Source organism: Phascolarctos cinereus, unplaced genomic scaffold (genome assembly GCF_003287225.1).
Source record: "Phascolarctos cinereus isolate Bilbo 61053 unplaced genomic scaffold, phaCin_HiC Scaffold_726;HRSCAF=1367, whole genome shotgun sequence".
NCBI classification, from domain to species: domain Eukaryota; kingdom Metazoa; phylum Chordata; class Mammalia; order Diprotodontia; family Phascolarctidae; genus Phascolarctos; species Phascolarctos cinereus.
The window spans coordinates 42,431,517-42,445,601 of NW_027556098.1; the positions used below are offsets into that span (position 1 = coordinate 42,431,517).

General features: G+C 34.7%; 1 protein-coding gene across 1 annotated transcript in view; it reads right to left on the reverse strand.

Annotated features, from left to right (window-relative positions):
* The window catches only part of GRIK1 (glutamate ionotropic receptor kainate type subunit 1), a 130,939-nt gene that overhangs the window by 68,115 nt on the left and 48,739 nt on the right, over positions 1-14,085 (reverse strand). Inside the window, exons 3-4 of the mRNA XM_020973904.2 lie at positions 10,774-11,031; positions 5,215-5,396 (exon numbers count right to left, since the gene is read on the reverse strand). Coding sequence (XP_020829563.1) covers positions 5,215-5,396; positions 10,774-11,031 — 440 coding nt within the window. The remainder of the gene's footprint in view (positions 1-5,214; positions 5,397-10,773; positions 11,032-14,085) is intronic.

A 14,085-nucleotide genomic window follows, 5' to 3' on the forward strand; every position in this document is an offset into this window, starting at 1 on the left:
CATCTTGAGCCAACTTAGTCTCAACTAACTCCAGTCTTAAAATTTTAATTTTGCTTTATGGATTAGTATGCAGTACCTTAAAAGGGAGATAACTGTTAGTCTGGAAATATGCTATAGCTAGTCTTTTTCTGGATTTTTGAGTGACTTATGATATATTCATTTCTGTTGTTGTTGAGTCATTTCAGTTGTTTCTGACTCTCTGTGACCCCATTTGGGGTTTTCTTGGCAAAGATACTAAAGTAGTTTGCCACTTCCTTCTCCAGCTCATTTACAGATGAGGAAACTGAAGCAAACTGGGTGAAGTGACTTGCCAAGGGTCACGCAGCTAGTGTCTGTGGTGGTATTTGAACTCAGGTCCTCCTGACTCCAGAGCCAGAGCACTATGCACTGCACCACCTATATAAAATAGGTCCTTGAAATATCTTATGCTTTCAAGATGATGTGGCGATAATGTTCTCCTAAGGAAGGAGTTAAGACAAAAATGAAAAAATTTTCTAATTAGATAAATATGTAAAAGGTTTTGTTTTAATTAAACAGAGTAGTAAACTTTAAGAATACAACAGAATCAGACTGTTTTTTCTGCAATGTGTAAATGTATATAATTGGCTTTCAAATGTTTCCAGTGAGAGATTCAGGCTCCAAGTGTGTCTTAGTAATGTCTTCTACACTGTATTAAGGATTTTACATATAAAATTATATTGATAATTGTGAAGAGGGTTAAATTATTTTCCTATTTGAAGTATCTATCTGATAATTTTAAGAGAACAAAAAACCTATTTTACAATTCATGTACTCATAGATTTTTTTTATTCTTCCTTCAGGCTTTTAAAAATCCTTTCCACAGTTGGTAGTATCTATATTAGATATAGGGTTTAGGTAAAAATAAAAACAGCAAGTGATATATAAAAAACTGAAATTCTCTGATGTTTCAGGCAAATTATGGGTTCCTAATTTGCTGTTCTTCATATAGCTCTTTTGTTAATAATTAAAAGCATAAGGTTTTCACCACATGAACCATTATTGGAAAAGCAAATTTAGAATGCTGTACTAAATTGTATTACTGGCAGATTTTAGTAGAATTGATTAGGAACTTCTATAAGTGACTTGGAACCAGAGAAGCAGATCTTCAAAGAGGAGCTCCTTTCAAGAGATGCTCTGAGAATGAGACCTATTTCAGAATGTCCAAGAGAAGATGCTTCCAGGAACCAGATGACTACATGCGACATCTGGGATCCAAGATGAAATGTGCCTAGTAAATGGACATTGGGAGTTGGTTACTAGGACACAAGAAGACTTGATGTTATTTAATAGCAATGATCATTATAGTATTATTTTGGCTTTTTGTTTATGGTTTTTATGTTTGCTGAGTTTTCTTGGTTACTTTAGTGACATATAAATCTCTACTTTAAATTAGCCTATGGTTTTAAATATTCTTACTATAGCTTGTGATAGGATTAATCAATCTTGTTCTTATATTAGCACTCAGGGGAAATTGTTGTCAGCTGTAAGAAGTTACAGCACGAGACACAACTACTCATTCCAGGTCACCTCTGGTGGACTCCCTCTTCTAGGTTCACTTGGCTGCAGGGAAATAGCCGATTCCAATCCATCTTCCAATAGCCATCAAAGTGATTTTTCTAAAGTATAGGTCTGACCATATCACCTTCCTACTCATTAAACTCCAGTTGGCTCCCTATCACCTCTGGCATCAAAGACTTTCATAACTTAGCCTTCCTCCATATCTTTCCAGTCTTCTTACTCTTTCCTCCCTGGCATATCCTCTTTTATCCAGTGACACCAGTTGCCTTTCTGTTCCACCAATAAGACACTCCATCTCTTGGTTCTGGGCATTTTCTCAACCTATCTTCCATGCCTGGGACGTTCTTCTTCCCCCTCTCTGCCTACTGTCTTTCCTGGATTTCTTCAAGTCCCGGCTAAAATCCCATTTTATACAGAATGCTTTTTCCAAACTCTCTTCCCTCTGTTATTTATTTTCTATTTATCCTGTATATAACTTGTTTCTATATGTTTGTTTGTTGTCTCCCCCATTACACTGTGAGCTCTTTGCGGGCAGAGACAGTCTTTTGCTTCTTTTCGTATGCTATTACTTAGTGCAAGTGCACATAGTAGGCACTTAATAAGGGCTTATTGACTGACTGTCTGACTGACTAGCATTTTTAATCTGTTATTGAGTAAATGTATATATGGTATGACCTTCAAACGTACAATGACAAAAAGTCTTGAAAGCATAGCTAACACATTAGACAGCCCAATTGTGATTGAAAAAAGATACATAAAAGCATTGGTCTAAATCTAATTAGGTAAAATTTAGAAAGGATAAATGTGAAGTCAATAAATCATCCTCACCAGCACAGAATAGAGGAAGAACAGTTACATAGTACTAACTACTATACTTCTATGCTAACAGTACTTCAACTACTTTTGAAAAAAAAATCTGAAGGATTTTAGTGGATTGTAAATTCAATATGTGTCAACAGTATAATATGACAGCAAAAAAAATGTGCACATGGAAAATTTCATTTTAGCTGGTCCAGACATGATCCTAATTTATAATATATAACAATAGACACACATATTCAGACCTCAGAGTGCTACAAAGCCCAATGTGTAACTTGATAGATGGTTATCATAATTCATTAGAATGCCCTAATCTAGCTAGTTTCCCGGGCTGTTTTGTGAAATTTTTGAAATTCTAATCCCACATCCTTTTTGCCCTATAGGATCACTAGAAATGCTGAATTTGAAGAACTGAAACATAGAAAGATAGATATGAATTAATGTCTTGTGAAAAAAAAAGTAGGAGAACAATATACTTGACTAAAATGCTGCACAATTCAAATTGATTGCAATGACAAATTTTAGTCATGAAGGACAGATATACTTCCTTTTTCTATAGAGGTGGGAATCTGGGGATTGGGAATAGTGTACACACTGTCAAACTGGTTAACTCTTTTCAGCAAGATTTGCTTAGTTCTTTTTCATCATTTTGAGGAAAGGCTCACTGGGAAAAAGGCTATAGTCAAATTATTGTGATGTACTTTTTTTTAAGATAGAAAAGTTATTACATGTAACAAGACTAGAAACAGATATTAATAGTTTAAGCAAAAGAATGCATGCTGTTTTTTGTCAATGATATCTTCAGCTCCAAAATACCTAACAATGTATTAACATTAAATTCAGGGAAATTGTATGAAATCACTTTATACCTAAACCCAAATAAATGGAAAGAGACTAGGAATGAATGAATTACTTGAATCTGAAGAGGGAAAACCTGAAGAACCTGAAGGCATAGACAATCTATACTCATTCTATTATTTCATATAGTTCTAGAAATGTTACTACTTGCAATAAGCATGATGTACTTTTAAAAGTACTTTGACTTACTTTTTAAAAGTAAATGCATGTCTAAAAAAGAAATTAATAAAATAATTTCTTATTCATCAGCAGAATTCAGAAATTTATAATTTCTTAATGACTCAACTCCCTTTTTACAAATATAGCCCCCAAAAAACACTTAAGATTTGGGGATAAGAATTCATAATTTGGTGAAAAAATTGTTGGGAAAACTAGAAAGCAATATGGCAAAAATTGGGCATAGACCAATATCTTATACCAATTACCAAGGTAAGGTCAAAATGGATACATGACCTAGATATAAAGAGAAATATTACAAGAAAATTAGAAGATTATGCAACATAATTACTTATAGACTTATGCATAGGTGAAAAATTTATAAATAAACAAGAGATAGAAAGCAAAGTTAGGTGTAAAATGGATAATTCCAATTACATTAAATTAAAAAAAGTTTTGTATAAGTAAAACAAATGTAGCCAAGATCAGAAGGAGCAGAAAGTTGGGAGGGAAATTTTATAGACACTTTCTCAGATAAAGATCTCGTATCTCAAATACGTAAACTGCATCAAACCTATAAGAATATGAATCATTCCCTAACTGATAAATAGTCAAAGGATATGTACAACCAGTTTTCCAGTGAAAAAAATCAAAACAATTTATAGTTATATGAAAAAGTGCTCTAAAATAATTATTGATTAGAGAAATGCAAATTAAAACAACCTTAAAATATCATTTTACACCTACCAGATCAGCTAAAATGATTGAAGGGGAAAGTGATAAATATTGGAGCAGATGTGAAAAAATTGGTACACTAATTCACTGTTGGTGAAACTGTGAACTGATCCAACCACTTTGGAGAGCAATTTGGAATTATGCCCAAAAGAGTTATTAAACTACCCATACCCAGCTATACCACTACTAGGTCTATTTCCAAAGATGATTAGGGAAAATGGAAAAGAACCAATATATTCTAAAATGTTTACAGCAGCTCTCTTTGTGGTGGCAAAGAACCAGAAATTGCAGAGATGCCCATCAATTTGGGAATGACTGAACAAGTTGTGTTATACGATTGTGACAGAATACGACTGTGCCAGAAGAAATGATGAGCTCAATCATCTCAGAAAAACATGGAAAGACTTGCATGAAATAATGAAGAGTGAAATGAGCAGAACCAAGAGAATACTGTATATGGTAACAACAGTATTGTGTTGAGTGATTGAGTAAAAAATTATAAATATTATATATTATAAATATTCTATTATAAATACCCAAATTATCTATAAAGGATATATGAAGAAAGACCCTATCTGCATCCAGAGAAAGAACTGATATGAATAGTATGTATGTATGTAGCATGTATAGAATAATTTTGTATGTGTGTATGTGTGTGTATTTGTGTCTAATAGTAGCTATCTCTAGGGTGATGGAGAGGTGGGAAAGAAAAAAAAGAAATTTACCTGATAATTTTGTTTCATAATTGAAAGGAATAGCAAGTTGTGCATAGTAGATTTGCAGTTTCATGTGCAATCATCTTTTTTATGGTACCATATTATAGAAATGCTTGTTTTATTCCATAAATTAAAAATAAGATAAATTTTGTAAAAACATAGTCCCAAATATTTCCTATTACATGCGAATATGACTTATCAACAGACATATAATTCAGTAAAAATCTACTGAACTTCCTTAGTTTCATTGCTCTTTACAATGGCTTTAATAACTGATATCCTCAATCAAATCCACATGTATAATTTGTAGTAAATTAAAACTAAATAGCCTCTTTGAGAATGAGAAATGAATATTTCCCTCAAATGCCTACTTCCTTCATATCCACCTTACCTGCTTAAGTATTTCAGCTGCCATTTCATATGAACAATCAAATATCACATAGAACTCCTTTCCTTTCTTCATTTCCTTCAGCAAGGGCTTGGCATCTTTATTCCCAGAGGGCAGTTGGCGGATTTTTATTTTAATATTGTATTTGGAAGGAGCCTTGATCAGCTCTTGCAGGCGAATTAGACCTAGATAATGACATATAATCATGCAACAAAAATTTTTGTTGAATGTTTACTACAATTTCATCAGTTATGTCATTCTCAATATATGTCAGGCTGCCACTATTCAGATTTTATACTTTTGACTGCTGATCTTGTCAGCCTTCTCTGGTGCTTTATACAGAAACTTATTAACATCTTAATATGCTTGCTTTGGAAGTATTGTATTATTATCCTCATTTTATAGAGGAGAAATTGAGATTCATGATGGTGATTGGCTAAAGTTGTTACACAGCTAGTAAGTATTGAAGCTAACAAATGGTGAATGATGATTACATCTGGTAAAAAAAAATAAACAAACTATATTTAGTGTCAAATCCTCTTTCTATAAGGTTAGTTCTTAGCCACATTTACATTTCTATCCATGGCATTTACTCCCTGAAAAATATGCTTCTGGAGGACTTTCATTCCTTTCAGAAAAAAAAAAAACTAACACAGAAGATGGAAGACACTTTTTTAAATCTTTTTTTTTTAGGAGAACTAATTCCACCGAAACAAATTGAATGGTCCCTATTTAGTTATGTTCAAATGCAATAGCATAAATGTCAAAAGGAAATAGAAAAGAATAGGAAATGGGTATAGTGAGTCAAAGGAAAGGAAGAAGGGACAACCGATATTCATTTCTTAATCCATTTGTAAATTTTATCGAATTGATAATTATAGAATTAATTATTATTATAGTACCTTCTTCACTGTCCATCCTCTCCATCTACTCTAGACTCTCTGCCTCTGGTTTATTGTCCCTATACTTATCTGATTCTTATCTATTCTCTGCATTCCTCATGGAGTCAGAACTTCCACAGTCCTCATTTTGGACTCTCCTCTCTAAGTAGTTTCTGCTGCTGCCTCGTAGAGCTTGCCCCACACATTCTCCTTTTTCATTGTGTGCCACTCCCAGAAAAATGTTAGTTTCTGGAGTTGACCAAGAGCACACTGCCCCATGGCAGGATGCCCTCCCCATATTTCTGAATATGTAAACCATCACTGGCTTAGACCCTCCCTTTTGTCATCTTCCTTCAATATTTGCCTAAATATCTCCTTTCTGGGTGTATCTCCTTCTACTTCCCTAGGCTCCAGTTGTCTTCAGGAGCTCCCCCACTTCCCAAGGCTTAATAAGTGGTCTCTTAAAGCACTAAATCCCACCAAATACAAGACCTCCATCTCCCTTCACAGAACATCTTTCTTCACCCAAGGAAGCATTCATTAGAGTTACCCTCTCCCACCAGCAAAACAAGGCTTCTCTCTTCTCCTTTTAAATTCCTTACCTTGCCTTCTCACTCACTCACCCACCTTCAGTCTTTTCTGTTCCTGAGAGACTACAGGAATCACCTCATTGCTAGCTCTTGACTTGACTTAGACACATCACACATTTCCTTCTGTGTACCTCATCCCCTTCCCCTTTCCATGTACCTTCATATTTTAAAAGCCAAGGAAGTCAGGAGGTAGAGATGAGGAGGAGAGCATTCCAGGTATGTGGGATAGTGAAAAAGTAAAGTCAGAAAATGGTGTTTAGTATGCAAGGAATGACCATGTTGCTAGATTATAGAGAATGTGGAGGGGAATAACCAGCAGGCTATTGCAATTATTCAAGTGCAAGGGCTTTATTAAGGAGGAGTGGAAAGTGGGAATGGAAAAAAGGGGAGTGTATAAAAGATATTGCAAATGTAGAAACTATAGAATTAGCAACAGACTGGATATATGGGGTGAAAGAGTAAGGAATTGACAATGAAATCTAGATCGTGAGCTTGGGAGATTGAGAGTATGGTGGCACTTTCAAAGTAAGAGGGAAGTTCAGAAGAGGAAAGAATTTGGGGAGAAGATAATGAGTTCTGTTTTAGACATGTTGAATTTAAGATATCTTGAGGACATCCAGTTTGAGATATCTAAAGCAGATGGAGATGTGAGATTGCAGCTCAACAGAGAGGTTATGTAAATAGTTGTGAGAATCGTCTGCAGAGAGATAATAATTGAATCTATGGGAAGCAATGAGATCACCAAGCCATATATTGTAGAGGAAAAAGAGAGTCCAGGACAAATTCTTGGGTAACCCCTGTACTTATGAGGTATGATCTAGATGAAGATATAGTAAAAGAAAATGAGGAGAGGTTGTGGTAGGAGGAGAACCAAGAGAGAGCAGTGTCACAAAAACTTAGAGTCAAGAGAATATCAAAGAGAAGAGAGTGATCAACAGTGTAAAAGATTGAAAAGAGGTCAAGAAGGATGAATATTAAGGAAAATTCATTAAATTTGCTGATTAAGAGACCCTTCATAACTTTAGAGAGAACAGTTTCAATTGGATGATGAGATCAGAAGCCAGGCTATAGAAAATGTAGAAGACAATAAGAAGGGAGGAAGTGGAAACATCAATTTTAAGTGGCTTTTTAAAGGAGTTTAGCCACAAAAGGGGGGAGGACTATAGGAAGATATCTAGATAGGATGATTAGATCACATAGGGATTTTAAAAAGTGTTTTTAAGGGAGTTCTTGGCAAATGCCTTCAATTTTTTATGTGAAATACAAGTCAATTTCTCAGCTAAGAGTCTGTGGAGAGAAGGCTCCCATGGAAGATTTGGGAAGCAATGAAAATGTATGAAAAAAGCCCTATGGTGGGGGGAATAGTGAATAAATTAGGGAGATATAAAAGAATTGTCTTGCTGCAGTGACAGCCCAGTTTATATTAGATAACCTAAATTTGTTGTAGACCTAGTCAGCAGTTTCATGATTTTTCTCCAGCTCTACTCAGCAGCAGTAGATTATAAGCAAATGCAGTGGATGCTGGAGGTAATCCAAAGTTAGGGCTTGGCAAGGCTTGACATGTAATAGAATAAGAGGGCAAAGAACACAAATGAAGAGTATAGTCTAGAGTTGAACTAACTCATCAAGGAGTTGAGATAGGGATAGAAGGAGAGTGTAGCCAATGTGGAGGTGGTGCCCTAGGAAGGAATTGAGGAGTAGAAGGATTTGAGGATATTGTGAAGATGAAGAGTGAGGCTAGGGGTTGTAAAGTAGCATGAAAGATACAATGATGAAAGATTATTTCTGATAGTGGAATTTCTCAGTTCATTAACATTTAAGTGGAACACTAGTGTATTATAGTAAGATCAATGATGTCACTCTTGTGTCTGGCTGAGGTGGAGTGAAGGGTAAGTGATAGGAAATGAGTTAGTCGAGGAACTGGGAAGTAGAGCTTTTGAGGGAGTATTGATATATTTGTTGAAGTTTTCTAGTCTGAAGGCAGGAGTTCAAATGAAGAGAGATTGTGAGGCTCTTAAGGAATAAGAGTGTCCTAAGGCTCAGTAGATAAGAACTACTAGAATCTTTATTGGGTGATAAATATAGATCAAATGAACCTCTAGGGAGGAGGGGCTACTGAGAGGAGGTATTAAAGGGAGGGGCTGGAGCAAGGAGCATTCTGACTCACCCATGAAAAACTAAGGAGTCAGTGGAAATGAGTGAAACTATGACTTGAACAGGAAAGGATGGCCAGACAAGCTGCGTCACTAGCCAGGTTCTCAACATTCTCAACAATGAAGCAGGCATTCCAAATAGTAAAGTAGAAGAATTGGATTGGGACATGGCTGGTGAAGAGTTGAGATGGATGCAATGAAGGGAGCAGATTGAAGGGATGAAGAAGATGAAGCGAGAAAGTCATTGCAGCTGGTGATGAGATTGGTTTATATAAAGACAATCAGGTGTTTAGAATCTCTGGGATAGGCAGAATATGACAGGATGGGAGTATAATAACCATTGAGGAATGAGTCCTAGCAAAATATTAATGACTGAAGAGAAAGCCATGATGAGACTGGACTGTTCAAGGCCCTTCTTTGATGTCCAACCTTATGATACATAATAATATTGTGTCATTTTAGTCCCAGGAGGAAAAGAAAGTATGTGTGGAAGTCTAGACAAGAGATGAAAGTTGACAATTTGGGATGGGTCTGATCCAGAAATGGCTTCTGGAGCACTATAGAAGGCCCTGGGGCAAAGAAAGAGGCCAGAGTCAGAGGTCTTGGATGGAATTAGGATCTCTGGGAAGTCTCAGAGGCAGCGAACTTGACTGAAAGTGTTAAATGGTCCAAGCAAATTCACACTAATGGGTCTATGCTTATTATCATAATTTAATTATCTCCAAGTTGATACTTATGCAATACCTTCTGTTTCCTTTTTTATTTTTTTTTCAGTGACTATGTGGTACTCTGCAGATCCTCTCTCAGGGATGATAACAGTAGGAGTAAAAACCCTAGAAGAGTTATTATGGAAATCCTTAGGAAAAGTATTCTGCACCTGTGAGTTCATAGATATGATGATTTCTGGATAACACAGTTCAGTCAATAAGCATCTACTAGGTGCCAGGCACTGAGCTCATAATCCAATGGTTCACAATGCAATGGTATCTTTCATCTCAAATATTTGTAAAGTGAAGTATGATTAAAAATGCAAGTGAGTGATTCCAGTAAGCATAGAATCTACATAAAAAACAAATGTTTTTCATACAAATAGAACTATTTTGAAAAGAACTTTTGTTACATTAAGAATACTAACTTAACTAACTTAACATTTTAAATTTAATATATAAGATGAGTCCAACAAATTTAAGGCAAAAGAGTAATAGCAATATTATATATTCATTATATAGGGAATAGTAAGTACTTGATGAAGGTGGACAAGAGAAATAAGGTTAATGGTAGGGAAGTTATAACTAATTTTAACTATAAATTTTTTAATTTCAATAACAGGGCTATGAACTTGGAGTCAGGGATTTCATTTTGCAAATCTTAAAGCACTATGTAAAGTTTCACTAATTTTTACTAAATTTTTGTAAATTTTCCATAATCTATGAGAATTAATATTAAATTAGGAGAATTAATATCTTTAATTTAGGATAGAATATGCCTAACATCCATTTTCAATAAAGGAGTAGGCTTCATTTTTAACTTTAAAATAAATTTTAGTAGTTGTTTTCTCTTAAAGATGTCTCTTCTAAATTTCACCTAATCATTTAGATAATTTTACTTTCTGTGTCATAATCCTATTTTGGGAACAGAATCTTTAGTCACTGTTATAACAGTGAGAGACAAACTTACTCATTTCTATAAACCTTGTACTAAAAGTAAAATAACAGGTTTACCTAGAGGGTTATTTGTTAATATCTCACTGAATTTCAATGAAAAAGCAAATATTTTGAGGAGGAATGGCTAAAAAAGACTAGGACATATAGGAAATAATTTAGAAAATTTATTTGCCATCAAGTATATGATTACCTGACTTTCAGGATTTCAATAGCAGGGACTTTGATATCACCATATTGTCAGATAACATCCTAGTTAATTTAAGTTGTCCCATACCTGTGTTGTCTTCATATACTACGGTCACTATTTTCCAGTTATAGTAGAGTATCAAGTCCAGGACAGCCCTACTGAAGGCTGCATAATCCGGATAGAGGTTGATATAAAACATATCGTTTTTATCCGCTGTTGGATGTTTCCAGTGAGTCTGTATGTGAGGAACTTCAAGGGCATTGCAAATAGACTGTACAGCACTGACTGAAGAGATATGGGATGGGCCAAATAGTGCAGCCACCCCAAGTGCAAGCTGGTCACATGCTGGGGGAGAAAGTGGAAGAAAAGAGAAATAAAAGGGAAAAGTGGGAAGGGAAAAGGAACAAGGGATAAAGACTGAAAATCGTGGACTTTTTTCCTTTCAAATTTCCTTATGCATACAGCCTCTTGGAATTTTTTCCTACCATGCTCTGTGAAAAAGAACTATGGCTTGGCCAGCTTAGAATTTGGAATGCTAGGCTATTTTGAAAAATAATTTAAAATAGATAATCAATTATTATGAAATCAGAGAATTTCAAGTAAATATTAGCTACCATACTGACTTAATTAACTTAAGATGGAGATCCCCTACTTAGTATACTTTTGTTATTCTGACAAGCCATTTGTCAAATGAGTGTCATATGAATCAGTTCTTGACCTATGTAGAGGAATAATAAGTCTTCATTTAAACACAGAATATAGAAGAAAGGTGCTCTAGACAAGGTGGCAAACTACTTTTCCCTGCAAAGGAGTTAATATTGGCTGATTTTGAGCTAGAAAACATATAAAGCATTCATAAAAGGCACCCAAGTCTCATCATAATTACTAAGCAAATGAATGTTTTATAAATTCATATTTTAATACCATTGGCTTAGTTAATAAAACTATAATTTTATGAAAATCTAACATTTATACCTATTGAAATATAGTCAATTTAATGAAATTTTAAATCAGAAAGTACTTAGAACCACTTGTAAAGTTGTAATCTAAAATAAAAATTAAATGCCACATTAATTTAGTAGTTTCATAAGAAGTCCAGCAGTAAAATTGTTGCTGTTGCTCAGTTGTTTCAGTCATATCTGACTCTTCATGACACCATTTAGGGTTTTCTTGGCAAAGATACTAGAATAGTTTGCCATTTCCTTCTCTAGGTAAAACTAGGTGATTATAAAATGTGAGCTTGGAGATTGATTTGGAAGATAATGAACATGCTAAAAAAAAGGAACTATTTTCCTTTTAAATTTCTTTTATAATAAGATCTGTTGGCATAATGCTATCAGCAGAGAAGAGGGTTTTTTTGTTGATATCTTTCATATCAAATAGCAGACATGAGACAGATCAGTTTATAATCCTCTGTATTAAAATTTAACTCTATATTCAAATCTTTACCAGTTATATTGAAATTATTTTGAATGTCCTCATAAGCTCAATATTTGAATGTGGGTTCTTTGATTATCCAGAAGGATCCATTGTTACCCAAAATGTTTTATATAGACATATAAGATGGAATGAGTTTTGCTCTAATATTTAATTCTGCAATGCTTAAATTACCAGATAAATGAATCATTTTGAATTTTCTTTTGCCACTGAATTACAATGATGGGGTTTTGTTTTTTTTCTTAAATATGGCACACCAACCTATGCATTATCCCTAACTACATCTTGTAAAAAAAAAAAAAGGAAATCCTATCACTCCGAAGTGGTGTGACAGAGATTTCAAGAAGCCTCAAACGTAATGTTGATATCATAGTTGTGTTTCTCTTAAATGATGACTGTTGTATTTTGCTTGAAATTACCTCTAGAATTTGGGAAGCTAAATACAATGTACTACTTTATTTTATATTCAAGAAAATGGAATAAGTGTAAGGATGTCTGAAAATCAAGAACAAGTCAGTGTGAGGAGCAGAAATGTGTAGTGGAAAGAGATTCCTCCACGATTCCTCTGGCCCTTCTTGTATGACACCGGGTAAGTCATTTGATTTCTCAAAACATTGGCTGCCTCATCTGAAAATCCAGAATAATGTGCTCCATCTGTCTCAAAGCATCAAAGGATTGTATATTTAGAGCTGGAAGGAAGCATGAAAGGCCTTCATGTCCAATTCTCCTTATTTTACAGTAGAAGCTGGGGCTCAGAAAAATTAAATGATTTGATAATGGTCACAAAGTTAGTATGTATATGAAACAATATTCCAAGTCAAGTGCAAAATCAGAAATGTAGAAAGTGTTTTATAAACCTTAAAATGTTATCTAGATATGTGTTATTTTTACTTGAAGCTACAAAGCAAAAACTTCTAAGCAAGTATATTTTTCTTATTCTGATTTTGTTCATGTATTTTTGATGTATGTTTAAAATCTATAAAGCTTTCTTTTTATAGGGAAAGTGATTTCTCAAGTCTTGAAAGGACAGATCTGCACTGAAGAAGGTTCCTCCTACCTGCTCTGAGAGCCAGAAAATCGTGAAATTTTCATTTCTGATTTAAGAAAGCACTGAAGAGAAAAGAATATGTTGAGAGGGCAGGGCCAAGATAACAAAGTAAAGGCAGGGACTTATCTGAGCTCTCCCAAATGCCCTTCTAAACAATGTTAAAATAGAACCTCAAAATGAATTCTAGAGTAGCAGAACCAACAAAAGGATGAAGCAAAACAGTTTTCCAACCCAAGACAACTTAGAAGGTCAGCAGGAAAGGTCTGTGTCACAGGGTGAAAGTAGAGCATGTTCCAGATCAGGCCTTGCAGCAGGCCCTAGGAATGACTGAACTGGCAGCTACAGTTTCTGGAGCTCTCTGACTGCAGACAGTAAGGGGGTTGGACAAATGGTAAGAAGGAGACAGGGGAAAGCAACGTTGGTGGAGTTTGAACTGGTCCAATCTTTCTGGAGAGCAATTTGGAACTATGCCCAAAGAGCTATATAATTGTGCATACCAGCAATACCACTACTGGGACTATGTCCCAAAGAAATTTAAGAAAAGGAAAAAGACGTATGTATACAAACATATTTATAGCAGCTCTTTTTGTGGTAGGTTAGAATTTTGGAAATTGAGGAGATGCCCATCAGTTGGAGAATGGCTAAACAAGTTGTGGTATATGAATGTAATGGAATACTATTGCACTACAAAAAACAATGAGCAGAGTGCTTTCATAAAAACCTGGAAAGACTTATATGACTTAATGCAAAATAAAGTGAGCAGAACCAGAACAAAGTATACAATAATAGCAATATTGTACAATGATTAACTGTGAATGACTTAGCTTTTCTCAGCAATGCAATAATCCAAGATAATTCTGAAGGACGTATGATGAAAAATGCTATCCATCTCTAGAGAAAGAACTGAGTCTGAA